Source organism: Dioscorea cayenensis, chromosome 8 (assembly GCF_009730915.1).
Source record: "Dioscorea cayenensis subsp. rotundata cultivar TDr96_F1 chromosome 8, TDr96_F1_v2_PseudoChromosome.rev07_lg8_w22 25.fasta, whole genome shotgun sequence".
NCBI lineage: Eukaryota > Viridiplantae > Streptophyta > Magnoliopsida > Dioscoreales > Dioscoreaceae > Dioscorea > Dioscorea cayenensis.
The window spans coordinates 7,034,592-7,059,559 of record NC_052478.1 but is presented as its reverse complement, the minus strand read 5'-3'; the positions used below and the strand labels follow the sequence as shown (position 1 = coordinate 7,059,559).

Below are 24,968 nucleotides of genomic sequence, written 5' to 3'. Positions count from 1 at the left end.
TTCGTGTATGTACTTCCCATCTTCTGCATGGTAGCCTATGTACTTCCCATCTTCTGCAGGAGTAACCCTGAACCTGGAGGCTGACCGCATTGTTGTTAGCGTTAGTAACTTTGTACATGTCTTCACTAGATAGGCCCATCCTGAGAAAATAACTATGCTCAACAATTTGTTCAACATTCTTGCATATCTTAGGGAAGATGTGTGTATCCCACTTATTTTATTGCTCTCATCTTTCTTCCAACATATATATAAGTTTAAACCTATGGATGAACACAATACACACCGCATTTAGTATACATTAACTTCATTTCATACATAGAAAACTAAAAAAAATACACCAAAACACATCTTAATACACAACAATGGATGGCACTATAAGGAAACTATGTATATGGAGCCTAGCCTTATTGAATCAACCATGCTTGTTGGTGGTAGATAACGCGCCTCTTTAATCCAGGCATTAAGGGATTCTGCCATTTTGGAGCACATCTCATACCATTGCATTCCTTGAAATAAAAAGTTTAACTAATGATTAATGTCATACTTCTGTAGCAACCAAGCATGCGCGTCGCCCAATATACATGCAATTTCAAGAACTACATCATCAAACTCTTTCAAAGTATATGCGTACGTAATTTTAATGATCACTGCCCAACATTGCATTCTTAAAACATTCCCAAGTCTAGCATTGGTCTTCATGAAGTTTGCCTCCAAGTGTCTTAGGCAATAACTATGCAGTGATAAGGAGAAGACTCGCGCGATGTTGTTGACTAGACCCTTGGATCAATATGAGATAAATGTTATAATTTTATCGTAGTCATCTTGATCGTACAAGGTCTCCCCAAGAGTAGCAAGAAACCAAGTCCAGTTCTCATCAGTTTCATTGTCGACAATGGCAAATGTTACATGAGATAGACCCTTGTTGCCATCTTTGGTTGTTGCCCCTATCAGAATCTCACCATACTTGCCCAGTAAATGAGTTCAATCAATAAAATGTAATGGCATGCACCCATGCTTGAACCCCAACAAAAAATGCCCAAAAGGAATGAAAGAAAGGTTAAACCACTCACTGCCATTTTCAATGGTAACAACACTACCGGGATTCGTCTCGATCACTTTATCTGTATACTAGACAAGAAAATCATAGCTACTAACCTCGCTACCATGACTGGCCGACTTGGTAATCTCCTTTTCTATCCAAGCAAGCTTGTATAGTAGATGAACACCATAGTCCAGTAATATGTCTTTCTGTTTGTCAACAACTCGATATAATGGCCGTTCTTTCAATTTCTGCATGACATGGTCAGAAACCCACTTTTTGCTTGCTCTTGGATGCGCTATCGTAGCAATGCCTCCTCCTACAAATGTGAGTTGTTTGCATTGTCTTCAGCCAGAATGTGTTTATATTTTCCTTTTTCAAAGTATGCACTCGCCATTGACATTCCAGAGCAGCGCATTTGACAATCACCTGGATTTTATCATTTTTTTATAAATGTAAAGTCAAAATTTTGTCTTATAGTTGTGCTTTACATGCAATCTTTAAAGTGGTCTGCATTCTTAAATCGTTGGCCTACTTTTAATGTCTATCTATTATATGTTTAGGAACATGCAGCAATTCTGAGAGCCCTAGAAGGAGGATGTTGGGAGAGAAAAGTATTGACATTGGTTTTCATGCTATCTAAGAAGGACAACCTACGTAGCAATAAACAGAAATCACACAAAATACACATGAACATAAGTTAATACACAGGAAACATATTTAATACATAGAAAACAATAATAATACATGGGAATTAATTCTAATACATAGGAAAAGCTAATAATATACATGGAATGATTATAATACATGGGAACACCGTCTAATATGCATGAACACATAAACAAAAAGTAACCAGCAATAGTAGTCAATGTTGTATTACAATATATGGATTAAGGAGCCCAAGTTTTTATCTGCAACCTACTCACTTTCTCAATGGTGATGTTCACGACAAATTTGTTAAAAATATGGTATATATGGCATATGCATAGTACATCCGCATCAGACACAATTGGGTAAAGCATTTTATATGAGTCAGACATCACGAACTTCACTCTCACTTGAGAAACACCCAAGGCCCAACACACGCATATCTCACCCATGTCTTTCTCTCATGAGCTTAAGACGGTGAATTGAAACACATATTCTTCTCCTTTGTATCGCGCCACAGCATAGAATATTCCCATTGTTGATGACACCTACATGAAATTTTAAAAACTTGGAAGATTCCACAGCCACGAAAGCATGAAGAAGAAGAAGAAGAAGAAGAAGAAGAAGAAGAAGAAGAAGAAGAAGAAGAAACAAAAGATCAAACTTACGTGTTGATATTTTACACCTGCAACCCAAACAAGATGAGAAAGAAGAAGTTGAAGAAGAATGATAAGAAGAAAGAGTGAAAAAGGCAAAAGTTCTCTGACAGAGAAGCTTCATCGAATGATATGGCATGCACCACATTTAATGTGATATGACTTGGAGGGAAAACTCTATCAACTTTTAATTTTTCATCTCACATGGACGTTTGTGATATTTCCCATTCACTTAATTGATGGAATTAACACAAGAAGAAGTTGAAGAAGAATGAGAAGAAGACAGAGAAAAAGAAAAAGTGAAAAAGGCAAAAGTTCTCTGACAGAGAAGCCTCATTGAATGATATGGCCATGCACCACATTTAATGTGACATGCTCGGAGGGAAAACTCTATCAACTTTTAATTTTTCGCATTTGTGCTAGTTTCCATTCACTTAATTAACGGAATTAATACGAGGGACTAAATGAAATTTGGCTAAAAAAAGAGGGACTTAATGGAATATGGAAAAGTTAGAAGGACTAAATAAGAAGTTTAAAATTTCTCAGGGATTTATAAGTAATTTTCCCAAAAATAAATAGTAAAGTTTAATTAGGGGTTTTTGTGTTTTGGCTTCTACTTTGGTATAATCACCAAAATAGTCCCTGTACTTTTCTCTCTCTTCCCTTTTGGTCTCTCTACTCAAAAATACTCCCGACTACTCCCTCTATTTTTGAAAATGTGCCAACTTAGTTAAAAATGCTCCCAATCAGTCCCTCTACTTTTAGAAATGTGCCCATTTAGAGGGTCTAAATGGGCACATTTCTAAAAGTAGAGGGATTAGTTGGGAGCATTTTTAACTAATTGGGAACATTTTTAAAAGTAGAGGGACTAGTCGGGAGCATTTCTGAGTAGAGGGACCAAAAGGGAACTAATTTCTATGCATGTCATTTATTGTCTTTTATGCTATTTTTTTCCTGTATTTCTCCAGTTGTTTTTTTTTCTTTTACTTCACTTCATCTCTTCTGTTTGTGTTGGTTGTTTTGATGTACTTTGTTATTTATTTATGGTATAATCACCAAAATAGTCCCTGTACTTTTCTCTCTCTTCCCTTTTGGTCCCTCTACTCAGAAATACTCCCGACTAGTCCCTCTACTTTTGAAAATGTGCCCACTTAGTTAAAAATACTCCCAACCAGTCCCTCTACTTTTAAAAATGTGCCCACTTAGAGGGACAAAGGGGCACATTTCTAAAAGTAGAGGGACTGGTTGGGAGCATTTTTAACTAAGTGGGCACATTTTCAAAAGTAGAGGGACTAGTCGGGAGTATTTCTGAGTAGAGGGACCAAAAGGGAAGAGAGAGAAAAGTACATGGACCAACTAGGGTATTATACCTTTATTTATTTATTGTTGTTGAATAAATGTTAATGCTTTATTAATTGTTTATTTTTTTAAATAACGTTTAATGCCCACAATAGTTGATGTTCACACACATGCCAAAAATAAAACTTTGGTTTGATTTTTTCTTTTTAGTTTTTAATAGATTTAGTTTGATGTTTGACTATTAAATAAATCTTGGGTTTCACTTAATAACATAAGAAACTTGATGTGAATAAATTAATTGCCGGGCAATGATTCTTGTGTCCTCCTCAAATATTTTAAGGGAAAATGAATTATAAATTTTTGAAAGCTTCAAAACACCCTAAACTGACACTCAAATTTACCAGATAATTCTTTTTTTATGACAACTTATTTTTTAGTTGATGCAGTTCACTCCGTCAATTTATTTTATTTTATAACATATACTTCCCACTTAAAATGTATAGTTTTCATTTAACATTGTGTGTTTTTTGTAATCACATAAGGTTTTACTTAATATATATTACTTTTCATTTAATATTTAATATTTTCATTTAATATATGACATTTCTGCTTAATATTATGTGTTTTCACTTCAAAAACTGAGAGGCATTTCCATCAACGTAAGTCCTTTTATGATAGAGAGAAAAAAGTACACTGTCAGAAAAAAGAAGGACTTCTTCAAAATACCTAAATTTGGTGGGACAATCTGTGAATAAGTAAAACTTTAAGAGATTTTTAAGACATTTATGGTTATTTTAATTATTTTTTTATATTTATTTTTTGGGTTTTTCCTAACATAGCCTTAGAATTTTTTTTTATATATAAAAAAGTTAATCAAATGATTTTAAAACCATTTTATTTACCAAAATGACGAATAAAATGCCCCATGCTCATCACATTCATGCATATTTCTTGAAGCTAAAATAACATGACATTTTTTTTCATTTTCATCCTTGTTTTCTTTATAATTATTAAAGTAATTTTTTTAACATAGTTTTTTTAAATATTATTTTTTTAAACTTATTAATTTCAAAAAAATATATTTATTTTAAAATTATATGATTATCATTATGGTAAAATATAATTTTTTTTTTACATTTTTAAATTTATTTTGTTGTAACTTTCAAAAATTCACTTCCCACTTATATTATTATTATTATTATTATTATTATTATTATTATTTTAAAACAAGAGTAACTTGAAAATGCATAGGTTGTTTTGACAAGTTTATATCACTAGATCAAGAGTTTGCTTGAAAGTGTGCTTAAGTGATCAAATGACATAGCGATTGCACCGGTAACGATGCCATCCTAGCTGAGGGACCCTCCACGGTCTCACTTGGCATCACATAAAATTACATTGGTCAAGTTTCACTAACTTTGCATGAGTGAATGAAAAATTAAAAGTATGATCATTGCGCATTGGATGATCAAGTGATTAACTTTTAATTTTATGACTAAATATAATTTTGTAAGGTATAAATTAGAATTTAAAAAAAATCATGAATAAAATAAAAAATATATTAAATAATAACAAACTAATATATTTACTATGTATAAAATAATAATAAATAATAATAATAAATTTAATTTTAAAATATCTATGTGCTCACACACAATAAAAATATCGTTATAAACTTATAAGTAGGAAGTGGAATTTAAATAGTAGTTAATTAAATAATTTATTTTTGAAAATAAATAGATTTTAAAAAAATAATAAATTTTAAAAACAGTAATATCTTTTTTTTTTTAAATTTACATTAAAAAGCTAAAAATAAATCATTTTAATAATTTAAGAAAATGCTCAAAATGCAAAATGTCATAGTTTTTTTTTTAAAATTTTTAAATGCCCACTCAACATCCAGTAAACATTTGAATGTTACTAGGGCAATGATGTGATAATCCTAGAGTCTTTTTGAAAAATAAAATGGTCTTAAGGCCATTTAAGTAATTAAGAAAAAAATTTTAGAGCTTTGCTAGGAAATATATTTTTATTTATTTTTTTAAGAAATGATAATTATTTTATTTTATATTTAACTTTTCTTTTCATATTGTTAATATGTATTTTAACAAATATATTAAAAAAATCCATACGTTATACTCCATAATTGTAGTTGGAATAACTGAGAATACATTGATTTTAGTTGGAGTAATTGTAGTTTTGAAATTTATGTGAAACGAAAACTGTTATCCCTAGTTATTCAGTTATTCTAAATTATGATAGATCTTTGATTTTGCTAATTATTAAACAAATATTTTTTTTTTACTTCAAATTGCATTAATCTGATTAATTTTGATGAAATAAAAATAAATCACTTAAGAGTCAAGTGTTTGTGAGGACCAATGTTTTCATAACTAGACCGGAAAGTGAACCGGCCAAGCAACTAGGTCATGGGTCAATTGGTTGGACCGGATGACCCAGTTTGGTCGAACCGGATGACGTAATAATTATATATATATATATATATATATATATATATATATATATATATATATATAAACATATATGTTTATATATATATATATATATATTTTTTTTTTAAAAAAATTCTAAACTCAAATATATATGTTTCATGTTCAATTTAATCTAATTGACAAAAAAACTACCCCATATATAAAATCCTCCTCACTAGACCTTAAAAAAATTAATGAAAAAATTATAAATAAATTTTTTTTTATGTGAACTGAAATGCAATGAAAAAGAAGAAAAAGTTAAAAAACAAAGTCGAACAAATATATGTTAGTGCAAGTGGTAAAAGGTTTTGATGCTCAATTAATCCAATATTGTTTAGCATGTGGCATCAAATTTCTTGATTCCGACAATCATAGGTCTGTATGCTTAGATTTCATTAGGAAACTAGAGAACTCTAGAGTTGGCCAGTCAAAGGCACAGCCGGGCCCAATCTCGGGGTCCCGATAGATTTGTGTTTCCTCATGAATATTATTTCCTGAAACGTCAGGGGCTTAGGTCGGCCGTCTAAATAACACCTAATTAGGGACTTTCTTGATCAGTTTAAACCTAGCATTGTTTGCTTCCAAGAGACTAAACTTGCGGTAGTAGATCACCCCACTTGGAAAGCTGTTGCTGGAGGTACTTTGGATTGTTTTTGCTCTTCTGTTGCTAGTGGCTCCTCTGGGGGCATGATTATTGGTTGGAATGGTGCCCTTTTTAAGGGTAGCCTCGTCCACTCAGGCAACTTCTGCTTGACGGTGGAATTCCTATCCGTTCTTGATCGCTCTAGATGGCATTGTACAACTGTTTACGGACCGAACGAGCGCAATTTGAAGTCGGACTTTTAGTCGGAAGTCAGGAACTGTAAGCCGCCATCTGGAATTCCCTGGATTCTCTGCGGTGACTTTAATGCAATTTTTTTTGAGTTGGATAAGAGCTCAGGAAACGTGTGTTGGGATGATATTCGCAATGGCCAGGACCTCATTCGAGATTTAAACCTCGTGGAGACTCAACTTAGGGGCCGTCGTTTCACTTGGACCAACAACCAACAGACCCCTATTTGGGTCCGTCTTGATCGGTTCCTGATCTCACCCGATTGGCTCTGCCTCTTTCCTAGGGCTCATCAATTTGGCCTCCCTAGATTTGGTTCCGACCACGTCCCCATTCGTCTCGAGCTTGGTCTTCATGTGTTCAAGCCTTCCTCCTTTAAATTTGAAAAATAGTGGAGTTTGACCGATGACTTTCATGAGCGGATTAAGGGTTGGTGGGAAGAGCAGCATTTCAAGGGATGCGGGGCTTTTGTGATGTCCAAAAAGCTGATTGGTCTTAAGAAGCATCTCAAGCTTTGGGCAAAACACACTTTCGGCTCCATTCGGGATCGTAAAAGAGACCTCCGTCATTCTTTGGATAATTTGGATGTTGCTCGGGAATCCCGACTGTTGACGGCTGAGGAGTTAAGGAAAGTGGAGTCGATTTCCCACGAGCTTGCTCTTACCCTTAGGCAGGAGGAAATTTACTGGAAACAAAGATCTCGGGTCAAGTGGCTTCGGGAAGGTGATGATAATACCAACTTCTTCCATGCGATCGCGAACGGTTGCCATAACCGCAACCTCATTGCTGAGGTGGTTTTTGATGATCGTGTGTTCAAGGGGGAAAAAGACATTGGGCATGCGTTCACATCATACTTTCGTGCTCAGTTCGGTGCCAAACGTGATTTCCGTTTGCACTTTGACTGCAATGTTTTGCTCGCTAATAAACCAAGGGTGGATCTCGCTTGCCTGGAGGCCCCTTTCTCCGTCGAGGAGATTGCTGCGGCCACTAAGGACTTAGGGGCGGACAAAGCACCAGGCCCCGACGGTTTCCCTATCCTGTTATTTCAAAAGTTTTGGAACATTACCGAACAGGACTTGGTTAAACTGTGTAATGACTTCTTTAATCACTCTGCCAATCTGGAAAAAATCAACTGGGCAAATATCGTTCTTATTCCTAAAAAGGATGCCCCTGCGTCGATCTCTGACTACCGCCCTATTAGTCTGATCAACGCTCCTCTCAAGATTATCTCCAAAATCCTTGCCACCAGACTCTCTTTGGTTATCGATCAGTTAGTGGATAGCTCACAATCTGCCTTCATTAAGGGTAGGTCCATCATGGACAATGTGGTGACAGCTGAGGAAATTATATTTAGCCTTCAAAAGGGAATCTTGATGGGCACATCGTGAAAGTGGATTTTGCTAAAGCCTTCGACATGGTAGACTGGGGTTTCCTCCTTGAGCTTTTGGAGGCCCGGGGTTTCGGCCAGCGTTGGAGGCTTTGGATTGCCAATATTCTGTTCACGTCCAAAGCCTCCATCCTTATTAATGGCTCTCCTGAAGGCTATGTCAGATACCAGCGTAGTTTGCGTCAAGGGGACCCCCTGTCGCCGCTGCTCTTTGTTCTTGTGGTTGACGTGCTCAGCTCTATGTTCAACCATGGTCTTACTTCGCACATTCTGTATGGGGTCATGCTTGGTAATTTTGGTAATGTCTGCCACCTGCAATACGCAGATGACCTGATCATTTTGTCGGTAGGTGGGACCGAGGACCTTAGGATTATTAAGTTGATCCTCTTTCTCTTTGAAGGTATCTCTGGTTTGGCCATTAACTTCCACAAAACTTGCTTGTTCTATACCAGTTTTTGTAAATAAAGACATGTGTGTTTTTTTTTAAAATTGAGTACTTTGTGGTTTTTCGGTTTGGTATAATACCCTAATTGGTTTCTCTACTTTTCTCTCTCTTCTCTTTTGGTCCCTCCCAACTAGTCCCTCTATTTTTGAAAATGTGCCCACTTAGTTAGAAATGCTCCCAACTAGTCCCTCTACTTTTAAAAATGTCCCAACTAGAGGGACTAAGCGGGCGCATTTTTAAAAATAGAGGTACTAGTTGGAGCATTTTAAACTAAGTGGGCACATTTTCAAAAGTAGAGGGACTAGTTGGGAGCATTTTTGAGTAGAGGGACTAAAAGGGAAGAGAGAAAAAATTACATGGACTATTTTGGTGATTATACCTTTCGGTTTTTGTAAAACAAAAAAATGCCGCCAACGCCATCTGTGTTTGCTTACGCGGCAGGGTAAAACTGACCTTTCACATAAAAAATTTCTTTGATTTGATGATTGTAATATATAATAAAATTTTCATGTGTGAAAGGGGAAAATTTTTTTTATATGAAATGTTAGTTTTGCCCTATCACATAAACAAACACAGACGGCGTTAACACTTTTCCTTGATTTGCAAAAACCAAAAAATCATAAAGTACTTAATTGTAAAAAAAAACACACATGTCTTTATTTGCAAAAACCAAAAACCACATGGGTTTTTTTTGAACTTTCCCCTAGTTTTTTTACTGACATGTGGCAAATGTTGTTTCATTTAACGAATTGTTAAAAAGATAAATAGATAAAAAAATAATTTTTTTTTAATAAATTTATGTTCATTTTATTTTAAGAGAAAATGACAAACCTTATAAGAAAGAAAAAAATAATAATTAAATAACAGATTAGAGAAAGGGGAAAAAAAAATAGCAGAAATGCAAATTGCTGATAGAAACTGCTGCGGGTTTTATTGACTTAACTTTATGAAATACATAACATGCCTTCTTTAGAGGCTTTAACCAACAACAAACTGACTAAATAAATATGCAGAAATAATTAGCACTACTGCATACATATTTGGTCCAAAACAGAAAATTAAGGAACTAACAAGCAACTGAAGACCAAGTCCAATGAACAAATTAACATCTGCCAAATTTGAGTCATTCCTCATCTATCTGCTTCGTTAATGATGATTTGGCGTTTTATTTGGAACATCAAACATGGTGGTTGCAACTCTTTTATAAGCTCAAGAAAATAGAGAACTGTAATCTTCTCAATCAAACACTACCCTTGGACTTCAGACATATGAATCTAAATCCTTGTAAAAAATCTCTTTGAATCGTACCATTTTCTCTCTCTCAAATGCAACAGAAACCGAAACACCTCCACTATTCTCAACACCACCGCGCATCACGTACGCTTGACCCACATAACTCATGCACGCTCGCCTCATAAACCACGGTTTCCCCCACCCAAAATCAACTTCATAAATGGGCAACGCCAACCAGCTAACCAAAAGAAAATCCACATCTTTGATCGCCCTGGACCCCAGCACTTTCTCTTTATCACTCATGCGTATCTCCAACAAATCCACCAATGATCTTATATGTTCATCATCAAGACTGTTAACTGTTTCTTCAATCTCGGCAACTCCATACTCAAATGGCTTGGAAACCAAGTCCCCAACTCGCAAATGTGACGAAGTGATCAGTATAGCATTACCAAGATATCCCATCGGTAGTACTGGCTTGAGCCGTGCACGAGCATCGGCAACCAAGTAAAGCCTGGTATCCTGCTCGTCGTCCAGCTCCCGAGCCTTGCATGCAGTGCGCCATAGATGCACGCCTACTGCTTTGAATGTGCTGAGATTTCGGTCCCCATTCAAACCATGTTTGAGCATGTTGAGCTGGTCTTTGGATATTGTGAGTATAGCTGTCTCACATGTTTGTCCTATCTCGTCTAGTGAGACGTGTTTGCAGTAGAGCTGATCACAAGTGTACTCGATGTGATCAAACAAGACGGTTGGTGGTGACCGAGCACGAAGCACAGTGCGATCAAGAAAAGGAGGAACACTGGTGATGGAAGAGCCACAGCGGGCAATCTCCGACCATGCCTTGATGAAATGGAGTGCAGAGACACCATCAGTGACTGAGTGGTGCATCGCGCAGCCCAAGCACACTCCACCGCACTCGAAATATGTCAACTATATATATATATATTTATATATATCATTTCATTACGTTAATCCCTTTAATCCAAGAAATTAAAACAATTAACAAAAACAAAAGTCATACATGTAATGATGTAAAGATTGGACCTGAAGCAACATCAAGATGGATGATCTCTCAGGACTCGTGACAGAGGGGACGAGAAGCTGCCGGAGAACAGGTGATGGTCGAAAGTCACCAAAGCCATCAACGGTGCACGCTGCTCGTGCAATGGAGAAGAGTACACCCTCAGCATTGCAGTCCACCTCTGGCCGTCCATCTCCATCAAGAACTAGCCTTCCGGCTAGTGGGTAGAAGGTGACTAAGACCTTGCTTAAGGCCTTCTTAAGAGTATCCACTGAAAAGAAGTTTGGATCTCCATTGGGCTTGTAAAGATAGAAGGTTGGTTCATGATCTCTTGGTTCCAAGACATCAAGGTTGGAGAGCCATATCCTGTGTTTTGGTGTTTCCTCATTCGGAACAACCATGCAGGAGTCAGTGACCTCAAGCATACTCTTCCCTACCTTCTTTATCTTCGTTTTTCTTTTCCCTTGGTGTGCAGATCGAAGAAGATATCTATCAAGGAGTTGCTGACTGTGGACTACTGAGATTGGTCGCACCCTAACAACTCAATATAGCACCACAATCACACACAAGAAATAAAAAATAGGAGCTAATAGATACTTCAAGCAATCAACAAAGAACACTAAAATTTGACATGGTTCCGCCCTTCAAGCCTACAGCCACAGTTAGAGGAGCAAGAAATTCCACTATAATCTTGAAAGGTAGAGATTACAAGTTTATAAAGTTTAGATCTAATAATGACTTGACAGATAAGAAGAGAAAAACGTGAAATTAAAAGGCAATTACAAACATAAATCACAAGCTTACTTGTTCTTTTCTTCACTTGTTTAAAAGAACAAACCAAGTTTTATCCACTGTCGGACCAAACATCATTTGTGATTGAGAAGATGAAGGTGTTTGTGGAAATGCTCTTCAGTTTTGCTGGTTTTGACTGAAGATTCAAAGAAGCAAAGTGAATGGAGAAGACTTTTTAATCACAACCAGCAACCAGCACTACTTCATATATTTATATTAAGATGCAAATGCATTAAAATAAAGAAGTAAGAAAGAATGAATTAAATTATTACTTATTTAAGAAATAAATGATGTGTGATTGATTAAAATTCGATTTCCATTCCTTTCATGTAAAGATCATTACTTTCGTCATACTTCACAGTGGCTATGGTTTTATTCATTGCCATAACCAAACCCAAATTAAGTATTGCATGACCTACCAATTAATATATACCTTACTTTAAATATACAATCACTACATTCTTAATAAAACACAGACCGTTAAAATAACTAATCCATTTGATTTTATTTGTGTATTATTATATAATTCCTATTACAATTTGCTACTCTCAGCTCGTCGGGAAGCAAAAAAAAAAAAACCCATCTATCTAGCCTATAACTCTTTCTGTGTTAGGTCTACTTTTTCTATTTGTTGAGGAAATTTCCTTCTTCTATCCATGTTGCAATAACCCCATATATGTTATCTCTATTCCACAACTAATTTTAAATAAAAATCTGTATTGTCTAGCCGGCTGGGTCACTGGGTTTAACTGGGTCAAAGTGGATTGATTGCATAAATGGTTTAATTATAAACATGGACCGGTTTAAGCACCGGGTCATCGGGTCAACCGGTCTGGGGTTTAATAACTATGTTTGTTTGTATTGCTCTTGTTTGTTCAGTTTTATTTTCAATAAATTTATTATTTATCCACTATATTCAAAACAAATTCTTGCCAAATGGAGATTGTTTTCTTACTTCAAAAAAATCTGAATGAATGAATATTAAATAGTGTACCAAAAGTATAGAATAAAAAAAAAAATAATAAATATAAAATCACACATTATTTTTCAAATTAATATTTTAATCAAATAGCCTAAGTATTTGCTTTGGCACATAAAATATATTTTATAACTATTTTTGCAAGTTGTTAGTTACTACAATTTTGTTTATAAATTTTAAATTACTACTAACTTTAGTAGAATATCTTAATCACTTGAACAAGTTAAAATAAAGAAGTAAAAAAGAATTAATGAATTAAATTATAAATTATTTAAGCAATAAATGATGGGTGATTGATTAAAATTCGATTTCCATTCCTTTCATGTAAAGATCATTGCTTTCGTCAGACTTCATAGTGGCTATGGTTTTATCCATTGTCATATCCTCACCCAAATTAAGTATTGCATGCCCTACCAATTAATATATACCTTGCTTTAAACATACAATCACTACATTCTTAATAAAACACAGGCCGTTAAAATAACTAATCCATTTGGTTTTATTTGTGTATTATTATATAATTCTTGTTACAATTTGCTACTCTCAAGTCGTCGGGCAGCAAGAAAAAAAAAACCCATCTATCTAGCCTATAACTCTTTCTATGTTAGGTCTACTTTTTCTATTTGTTGAGGAAATTTCTTTCTTCTATCCATGTTGCAATAACCCCATATACGTTATCTCTATTCCACAACTAATTTTAAATAAAAATCTGTATTGTCTAGACGACTGGGTCACTAATTTTAACTGGGTCAAAGTGCATTGATTGCATAAACGGTTCAATTATAAACATGGACCGGTTTAAGCACTTGGTCATCGGGTCAACCGGTCTAGGGTTTAATAACTATGTTTGCTTGTATTTCTCTTGTTTGTTCAGTTTTATTTTCAATAAATTTATTATTTATCCACTATATTCAAAACAAATTCTTGCCAAATGGAGATTGTTTTCTTCAAAAAAATCTGAATGAATGAATATCAAATAGTGAACCAAACGTATAGAATAAAAAAAAAGAAATTAATAAATATAAATTCACACGTTATTTTTCAAATTAATATTTTAATCGAATAGCCTAAGTATGTGCTTTGGCACATAAAATATATTTTATAACTATTTTTGCAAGTTGTTAGTTACTACAATTTTGTTTATAAATTTTAAATTACTACTAACTTTAATAGAATATCTTAATCACTTGAACAAGTTAAAATAAGGAAGTAAAAAAGAATGAATTAAATTATAAATTATTTAAGCAATAAATGATGCGTGATTGATTAAAATTCGATTTCCATTCCTTTCATGTAAAGATCATTGCTTTCGTCATACTTCACAATGGCTATGGTTTTATCCTTTGTAATATCCTCACCCAAATTAAGTATTGCATTTCCTACCAATTAATACATACCTTGCTTTAAACATACAATCACTACATTCTTAATAAAACACAGACCGTTAAAATAACTAATCCATTTGGTTTTATTTGTGTATTATTATATAATTCTTGTTACAATTTTATACTCTCAGCTTGTCGGGCAGCAAGAAAATAAAACCCATCTATCTAGACTATAACTCTTTCTGTGTTAGGTCTACTTTTTCTATTTGTTGAGGAAATTTCCTTCTTCTATCCATGTTGCAATAAACCCATATGCGTTATCTCTATTCCACACCTAATTTTAAATAAAAATCTGTATTGTCTAGCCGGCTGGGTCACTGGGTTTGACTGGGTCAAAGTGGATTGATAGCATAAACGGTTTAATAATAAACATGGACCGGTTTAAGCACCGGGTCATCTGGTCAACCGGTCTGCGGTTTAATAACTATGTTCGCTTGTGTTGCTCTTGTTTGTTCAGTTTTATTTTGAATAAATTTATTATTTATCCACTATATTCTAAACAAATTCTTGCCAAATGGAGATTGTTTTTTTACTTCAAAAAAATCTGAATGAACGAATATTAAATAGTGAACCAAAAGTATAGAATAAAAAAAAAGAAATTAATAAATATAAAATCACACGTTATTTTTCAAATTAATATTTTAATCAAATAGCCTAAGTATTTGCTTTGGCCCATAAAATATATTTTATAACTATTTTTTCAAGTTGTTAGTTACAACAATTTTGTTTATAAATTTTAAATTACTACTAACTTTAATAGAATATCTTAATCAAGTGAAAAAGTTAAAATAAAGAAGTAAAAAAGAATGAATTAATTTATTAATTATTTAAGCAATAAATGATGGGTGATTGATTAAAATTTGATTTCCATTCCTTTAATGTAAATATCATTGCTTTCGTCATACTTCAAAGTGGCTATGGTTTTATCAATTGTCATATCCTCACCCAAATTAAGTATTGCATGCCCTACCAATTAATACATACCTTGCTTTAAACATACAATCAATACATTTTTAATAAAACACAGACCGTTGAAATAACTAATCCATTTGGTTTTATTTGTGTATTATTATATAATTCTTGTTACAATTTGCTACTCTTAGCTCGTCGGGTAGCAAGAAAAAAAAAACCCATCTATCTAGCCTATAACTCTTTCAGTGTTAGGTCTACTTTTTATATTTGTTGAGGAAATTTCCTTCTTCTATCCATGTTGCAATAACCCCATATACGTTATCTATATTCCACAACTAATTTTAAATTAAAATCTGTATTGTCTAGCTGGCTGGGTCACTGGGTTTAACTGGGTCAAAGTGGATTGATTGCATAAATTGTTTAATTATAAACATGGACCGGTTTAAGCACCGGGTCATCGGGTCAACCGGTCTTCGGTTTATTAACTATGTTTGCTTGTGTTGCTCTTTTTTATTCAGTTTTATATTCAGTAAATTTATTATTTATCCACTATATTCAAAACAAATTCTTGCCAAATGGAGATTCTTTTCTTACTTCAAAAAAAATCTGAATGAATGAATATTAAAAAGTGAACCAAAAGTATTGAACAAAAAAAAGAAATTAATAAATATAAAATCACACGTTATTTTTTAAATTAATATTTTAATCAAGTAGCCTAAGTATTTGCTTTGGCACATAAAATATATTTTATAACTATTTTTACAAGTTGTTAGTTACTACAATTTTGTTTATAAATTTTAAATTACTACTAACTTTAATAGAATATCTTAATGACGTGAACAAGTTAAAATAAAGAAGTAAAAAAGAATGAATTAAATTATTAATTATTTAAGGAATAAATGATGGGTGATTGATTAGAATTCGATTTCCATTCCTTTCATGTAAAGACCATTGCTTTCGTCATACTTCACAGTGGCTATGGTTTTATCCATTGTCATATCCTCAAACAAATTAAGTATTGCATGCCCTACCAAGAAACACATACCTTGCTTTGAACATACAATCACTACATTCTTAATAAAACACGTAAAGACCGTTAAAATAACTAATCCATTTGGTTTTATTTGTGTATTATTATATAATTCTTGTTACAATTTGCTACTCTCAGCTCGTCGGGCAGCAAGAAAATAAAACCCATCTATCTAGACTATAACTCTTTCTGTGTTAGGTCTACTTTTTCTATTTGTTGAGGAAATTTCCTTCTTCTATCCATGTTGCAATAAACCCATATGCGTTATCTCTATTCCACAACTAATTTTAAATAAAAATCTGTATTGTCTAGCCGGCTGGGTCACTTGGTTTGACTGGGTAAAAGTGGATTGATTGCATAAACGGTTTAATTATAAACATGGACCGGTTTAAGAACCGGGTCATCTGGTCAACCGGTCTGGGGTTTAATAACTATGTTTGCTTGTGTTGCTCTTGTTTGTTCAGTTTTATTTTGAATAAATTTATTATTTATCCACTATATTCAAAACAAATTCTTGCCAAATGGAGATTGTTTTCATACTTCAAAAAAATCTGAATGAATGAATATTAAATAGTGAACCAAAAGTATAGAATAAAAAAAAAGAAATTAATAAATATAAAATCACACGTTATTTTTCAAATTAATATTTTAATCAAATAGCCTAAGTATTTGCTTTGGTAAATAAAATATAGTTTATAACTATTTTTGCAAGTTGTTAGTTACTACAATTTTGTTTATAAATTTTAAATTACTACTAACTTTAATAGAATATCGTAATCACGTGAACAAGTTAAAATAAAGAAGTAAAAAAGAATGAATTAAATTATTAATTATTTAAGCAATAAATGATGGGTGATTGATTAAAATTCGATTTCCATTCCTTTCATCTAAAGATCATTGCTTTCGTCATACTTCACAGTGGCTATGGTTTTATCCATTGTCATATCCTCACCCAAATTAAGTATTGCATGCCCTACCAAGAAATACATACCTTGCTTTAAACACACAATCACTACATTCTTAATAAAACACAGACCGTTAAAATAACTAATCCATTTGGTTTTATTTGTGTATTATTATATAATTCTTGTTACAATTTGCTATTCTCAGCTCGTCGAGCAGCAAGAAAAAAAACCCATCTATCTAGCCTTTAACTCTTTCTGTGTTAGGTCTACTTTTTCTATTTGTTGAGTAAATTTCCTTCTTCTATCCATGTTGCAATAACTCCATATGCGTAATCCCTATTCCACACATAATTTAAAATAAAAATCTGTATTGTCTAGCCGGCTATGTAACTGGGTTTTACTGGGTCAAAGTGGATTGATTGCATAAACGGTTTAATTATAAACATGGACCGGTTTAAGCACTGGGTCATCAGGTCAACCGGTCTGCGGTTTAAATTGATTGCATAAATTGTTTAATTATAAACATGGACCAGTTTAAGCACCGGGTCATCTGGTCAACCGGTCTGCGGTTTAATAACTATGTTTTCTTGTGTTGCTCTTGTTTGTTCAGTTTTATATTCAATAAATTTATTATTTATCCACTATATTCAAAACAAATTCTTGCCAAATGGAGATTCTTTTCTTACTTCAAAAAAATCTGAATGAACGAATATTAAATAGTGAACCAAAAGTATAGAATAAAAAAAAAGAAATTAATAAATATAAAATCACACGTTATTTTTCAAATTAATATTTTAATCAAATAGCCTAAGTATTTGCTTTGGCCCATAAAATATATTTTATAACTATTTTTCCAAGTTGTTAGTTACTACAATTTTGTTTATAAATTTTAAATTACTACTAACTTTAATAGAATATCTTAATCACGTGAACAAGTTAAAATAAAGAAGTAAAAAAGAATGAATTAAATTATTAATTATTTAAACAATAAATGATGGGTGATTGATTAAAATTCGATTTCCATCCTTTCATGTAAAGATCATTGCTTTCGTTATACTTCACATTGGCTATGGTTTTATCCATTGTCATATCCTCACCCAAATTAAGTATTGCATGCCCTACCAATTAATACATACCTTGCTTTAAACATACAATCACTACATTCTTGATAAAACACGTACAGACAGTTAAAATAACTATTCCACAACTAATTTTAAATAAAAATCTGTATTGTCTAGCTGGCTGAGTCGCTGGTTTTAACTTGGTCAAAGTGGATTGATTGCATAAACGGTTTAATTATAAACATGGACCGGTTTAAGCACCGGGTCATCGGATCAACCGGTCTGGGGTTTAATAACTATGTTTGCTTGTATTGCTCTTGTTTGTTCAGTTTTATTTTCAATAAATTTATTATTTATCCACTATATTCAAAACAAATTCTTGCCAAATGGAGATTGTTTTCTTACTTCAAAAAATTCTGAATGAATGAATATTAAATAGTGAACCAAAACTATAGAATAAAAAAAAAGAAATTAATAAATATAAAATCACACGTTATTTTTCAAATTAATATTTTAATCAAATAGCCTAAGTATTTGCTTTGGCCCATAAAATATATTTTATAACTATTTTTGCAAGTTGTTAGTTACTACAATTTTGTTTATAAATTTTAAATTACTACCAACTTGAATAGAATATCTTAATCACGTGAACAAGTTAAAATAAAGAAGTAAAAAAGAATGAATTAAATTATTAATTATTTAAGCAATAAATGATGGGTGATTGATTAAAATTCAATTTCCATTCCTTTCATGTAAAGATCATTGCTTTCGTCATACTTCACAGTGGCTATGGTTTTATCCATTGTCATATCCTCACCTAAATTAAGTATTGCATGCCCTACAAATTAATACATACCTTGCTTTAAACATACAATCACTACATTCTTAATAAAACACAGACCGTTAAAATAACTAATCCATTTGGTTTTATTTGTGTATTATTATATAATTCTTGTTACAATTTGCTACTCTCAGCTCGTCGGGCACCAAGAAAAAAAAACCCATCTATCTAGCCTATAACTCTTTCTGTGTTAGGTCTACTTTTCCTATTTGTTGAGTAAATTTCCTTCTTCTATCCATGTTGCAATAACTCCATATGCGTAATCCCTATTCCACACATAATTTAAAATAAAAATCTGTATTGTCTAGCCGGCTATGTAACTGGGTTTTACTGGGTCAAAGTGGATTGATTGCATAAACGGTTTAATTATAAACATGGACCGGTTTAAGCACAGTGTCATCGGATCAACCGGTCTGGGGTTTAATAACTATGTTTGCTTGTATTGCTCTTGTTTGTTCAGTTTTATTTTCAATAAATTTATTATTTATCCACTATATTCAAAACAAATTCTTTCCAAATGGAGATTGTTTTCTTACTTCAAAAAATTCTGAATGAATATTAAATAGTGAACCAAAAGTATAGAATAAAAAAAAAAGAAATTAATAAATATAAAATCACACGTTATTTTCAAATTAATATTTTAATCAAATAGCCTAAGTATTTGCTTTGGCACATAAAATATATTTTATAACTATTTTTGCAAGTTGTTAGTTACTACAATTTTGTTTATAAATTTTAAATTACTACTAACTTTAATAGAATATCTTAATCACGTGAACAAGTTAAAATAAAGAAGTAAAAAAGAATGAATTAAATTATTAATTATTTAAGCAATAAATGATGGGTGATTTATTAAAATTTAATTTCCATTCCTTTCATGTAAAGATCATTTCTTTCGTCATAGTTCACAGTGGCTATGGTTTTATCCATTGTCAAATCCTCACCCGAATTAATATTTTAATAAAATAACCTAAGTATTTGCTTTGGCACATAAAATATATTTTAAAACTAATTTTGCAAGTTGTTGATTACTACAATTTTGTTTATAAATTTTGAATTACTACTAACTTTAACTGAATATCTTAATCACGTGAATTAGTGAAAATAAAGAAGTAAAAAATAATGAGTTTAATCATTAATTATTTAAGCAATAAATGATGGGGTACTTAATAAAATTTCTATTTCCATTCCTTTCATCTAAAGATCATTGCTTTGATCATACTTCACAGTGGCTATGGTTTTATCCATTGTCATATCGTCACCCAAATTAAGTATTGCATGACCTCCCTATTAATACATACCTTGCTTTAAACATATAATCACTACATTCTTAATAAAACATAGACCGTTAAAATAACTAATCCATTTGGTTTTATCTGTGTATTATTATATAATTCTTGTTACAATGTGCTATTCTCAGCTCATCAAGCAGCGAAAGAAAAAAAATCCATCTATATAGCTTATAACTCTTTATGTGTTAGGTCTACTTTTTCTATTTATTGAGTAAATTTCCTTCATCTGTAAATGTTGTTATAACAACATATACGTTATCTCTATTCCACAACTAATTTTAAATAAAAATCTGTCTTGTGTAGCCGGCTGGGTCACTATGTTTGACTTGTCAAAGTTGATTGATTGCATAAATGGTTTAATTATAAACCTGAATGAGTTTAAGCACCAGGTCACCGGGTCAACAGGTCTGGGTTTAATAACTATGTTTGCTTGTATTGCTCATCTTTGTTTAGTTTTATTTTCAATAAATTTATGATTTATCCACTTAATTCAAAAAATAATCCTTGGCAAATTTTGATTGTTTTTTTACTTCAAAAAATCTGAATGAATGAATATTAAACAGTGAACCAAAAGTATAGAATAAAAAAAAAATTAATAAATATAAAATCACATGTTGGTCCTCAAAATTTGGCTTATTGTTTTTTTATTGAGCTTAATATTTCTGTTTTTATTAAGCTTAATATTTTTCAAATTAATATTTTCATCAAATATCCTAAGTATTTGCTTTGGAACATAAAATATATTTTATAACTAATTTTGCACGTTGTTAGTTAAGACAATTTTGTTTATAAATTTTAAATTACTACTAACTTTAACTGAATATCTTAATGATGTGATTAGTTAAAATAAAAAAAGTAAAAAAGAATGAGTTAAATCATTAATTGTTTAAGCAATAAATGATGGGATACTTGACAAAAATTCTATTTCCATTCCTTTCATGCAAAGAGCATTTCTTTCATCATGCTTCACAGTGGCTATGGTTTTATCCATTTTCACATCCTCACCCCATTAAGTATTGCATGCCCTACCAATTAATACATACCTTGCTTTAAACATGCAATCACTTCATTCTTAATAAAACGCAGATCGTTAAAATAACAAATCCATTTGGTTTTATCTGTGTATTATTATATAATTCTTGTTACAATGTTCTACTCTCAGCTCATCAGGCAGCAAAAGAAAAAAACCCATCTATCTAGCCTATAACTCTTTCTGTGTTCAGTTTACTTTTTCTATTTGTTGATGGAATTTCCTTCTTCTATCCATGTTGCAATAACAACATATACGATATCTCTACTCCACAACTAATCTTAAATAAAAATATGTCTTGTCTAGCCGGCCGGGTCACTGGGTTTGACTGGGTGAAAGTTGATTGACTTCATAAATGGATTAATTATAAACCTTGACCAGTTTAAGCACCAAGTCACTGGGTCAATCGGTCCGGGTTGAATAACTATGTTTGCTTGTATTGCTCTTGTTTGTTCAGTTTTATTTTCAATAAATTTATGATTTATCCATTTTATGGAAAAACAATTCTTGCCAATTGGTGATTGTTTGCTTACTTCAAAAATATCTGAATGAATGAATATTAAACAGTGAACCAAATGTATTGAATAAAAAAAATAAATTAATAAATATAAAATCACACGTTGGGCCTCAAAATATGGCTTATTGTTTTTTTAATTAAGCTTAATATTTCTGTTTTTATTAAGCTTAATATTTTTGAAATTAATATTTAAATCATTAGCCTAAGTATTTGCTTTTTCACATAAAATATATTTTATAACTAATTTTGCAAGTTGTCATTTACTACAATTTTGTTTATAAATTTTAAATTACTACTAACTTTAACTGAATATCTTAATCACGTGAATTAGTTAAAATAAAGAAGTAAAAAAGAATGAGTTAAATCATTAATTGTTTAAGCAATATATGATGGGGTACTTGATTAAAATTCTATTTCCATTCCTTTCATGCAAAGATCGTTGCTTTCATCATACTTCAAAGTGGCTATGGTTTTATCCATTGTCACATCCTCACCCACATTAAGTATTGCATGCCCTACCAATTAATACATACCTTCCTTTAAACATACAATCACTTCATTTTTAATTAAACACAGACCGTTAAAATAACAAATCCATTTTATTTTATATGTGTATTATTATATAATTTTTGTTACAATGTGCTATCACTACAACAAAATAGGATTTTTGTGACGTTTGACATATGTCGTAAAATAGTAAAAAATCATTGGAATAACTCTATAACGACTTCTGTAACAAATTTAGATTATATGTCACAATTGCCACAGTCGGTATACTTTGTTGAAACATTTCCAAAAAACTTCGGTACCTATATATTCCAACATTTGTAAATAGTCTCAATATGGATTTTATGGATTTTATCCAACATTTGTAAGTGACACTTTTTTTTAAAATATTTTTTACGTCATTTGTAGATGTCACCACAAGTTTTTATCACATTAATTTTGAAATATTTAAGTATTTATAATTGTTGTTATAGAGGTTATATAATAACATTTGTTGAAGGGCTCTTAAATTACTTATATCGACTTTTCATAAACATTGGTTTAATAAAATAGCAAGTATATTTATATGAATACCAATTTAAGTTAATATTTGTAAATATTGGTAAAAGTTATTCATCCTATCTAATTTTAAAATTAAATGTCATTTATAAATATTGGTATAAGAATATTGGATAATTTTCACAATATTAATTTAAACAGTATTTATATATGATTTAATTAAATAAAATATAGATATAATTTAAATTCAACAAAATTAATTTGCATAATTTAACAAAATATTAATAAAAATTATTCATCATGATTTGCAAATATTTAAAAATCCCACGTAGCACTAAAACACTAATTAAAATAATGTCGACATGATTTACAAATATTTAAAAAATAACTTTCAAACATGATAATAAAGCTAAGGCTTCAATCCGTATAATTGTATTTAAATTTGTCATGATGATCTCCTATCTGCAAAATAAAATATACAAATACATTAGTGTCTATCTAAATCAATTAGCAAAGAAAAAAAGATAAATAAATAATGCAATTTATAATTTTAAAAATTTAAAAATAATTAAAATAATCTCAACATGATTTACAAATCTTTAAAAAATAACTTTCAAATATTATAATAAAGCTAAGATTTCAATCAGTAGAATTGGCTTTGAATTTATCATAGTAATCTCTTATCTGCAAAATAAAATATACAAATATGTTAGTGTCTATCTAAATTAATTTATAAAATAAATAAATAAATAAATAATATAATTTATAATTTTAATAATTTAAAATATAATAGAATGATATTATAAAAATTGTACCAAATCATCATCGCTAAAATGAAATTGAGTGGCTAATTGAGAACGATGACTACTTGTAGCATCTTCGGTCTACAAAAATTTTTACATTTAATAAAATAAAGGTAATATAACAATAAAAGTTAAATTAAATGTAAACATATATGATTTATTAGAATCAATGATACAAATTTGAAATATCGCAAAATAATAACCTTTTGTGACTATAAGTAGAAATGTCATTATAAATGTAGGAATAAATACAAGTGAAAATTGCCAAAAAAAACTCTAAGTTTGCAATATTGCCAAAAACACCCCTTCATTTGGCAATCCCTAAAAACCCCTTCCTTTTAAACTCAATGTTTTCCAAACCCCTAAAGTATGTAACGGTGGTTAACGGAGTTATTTTTAAATTTTATGGACGAAATTACCCTTGCATGGGAAGTCATGGCACTACAATCAGTTCAGCGGTTTGAAAGGAAGTGGGGAGTTTTTCTTAGGGATTCCCAAGAGACGACTTTACTGGAGGTGTATACTTGATTTTTTCTCAACTTGCCTCTTTAGCTTTTCCCATCCCGAAGTTGTCTCTACCTGGACATCCTTTGTAATTTCAGCTTTTCCCTTTCCACTGGTATCTCGAAGGAGAAGGCATGCGCAAGTATTCGGCATTTCGTCAATTTGCAATCTAATGTATTGAAGAAGTTGTGATTATGGTTTTACGTTAACTATTCTGATACAAAGAAAGATTTCGAAGTCTGCAGGGAGATTTCTCGGCTGGGGTTTTGTTAGTTTGCAGGGAGATTTCTCGGCTAGGGTTTTATTTTGTTTTGCATTTTTGTCTGTGTACACGATCGAAATAGTTTTCAATTTTTATGATTTGTGTAATGTTTATAATGTACGTTTCCCCTTACATTTGATATGGTCGCAGTTTTACAAATGATCTTTCCGTTTAAAAAAAAAATGAGTTTTTGTTTAAAAAAGTTGTCTCCATTTAAATATTATGGTTACCATTTAAGAAACTATATCATTGTTTAACATATTATATCTATGTTTAAGAGTTGAGGCTTCCATTTTAAAACCTATATTTCCGCTTAAACATTGTGAATACTGCTGAATGTGTTGTTATTATCACAGGTTTGTGATTATGGCGGTCAACGTAGTCAATGGGCGATGCTACTTGACACTGGTAGTCGAGACATTTTCTGAATTGAAAGTTCACATGACCTCTCGACACTGGGAGATCATCCAAAAGACACCGTTTGCAAAATTTATTGAGCTGGAAGCTGTATTCCAAGAGAGGGCCCTTCTTGATTCTCTATTGTAAAGGTACGATGGTCACACCAATAAATTCAAGATCGGAGAAAACCTGTTGAGTT

General features: G+C 31.6%; 1 protein-coding gene across 1 annotated transcript; it reads right to left on the bottom strand.

Moving 5' to 3' along the window:
- Positions 1 to 9,706: 9,706 nt before the first annotated feature.
- Positions 9,707 to 12,012, bottom strand: LOC120267675 (putrescine hydroxycinnamoyltransferase 1-like). Its single transcript, XM_039275350.1, has 3 exons — positions 11,857 to 12,012; positions 11,076 to 11,586; positions 9,707 to 10,961 (listed from the first exon to the last, which is right to left on the bottom strand). The coding sequence occupies exons 2-3, from the start codon at positions 11,475 to 11,477 to the stop codon at positions 10,056 to 10,058; spliced, it is 1,308 nt and encodes a 435-aa protein (XP_039131284.1). The 5' UTR covers positions 11,478 to 11,586; positions 11,857 to 12,012; the 3' UTR covers positions 9,707 to 10,055.
- Positions 12,013 to 24,968: the final 12,956 nt, after the last annotated feature.

Excerpts from the sequence above, each read along its gene's own strand:
- LOC120267675 (XM_039275350.1), bottom strand. The coding sequence starts at position 11,477 with ATGCTTGAGGTCACTGACTCCTGCATGGTTGTTCCGAATGAGGAAACA. Across the intron at positions 10,962-11,075 it reads CCATCTTGATGTTGCTTCAG|TTGACATATTTCGAGTGCGG; the intron begins GTCCAATCTTTA and ends ATATATATATAG.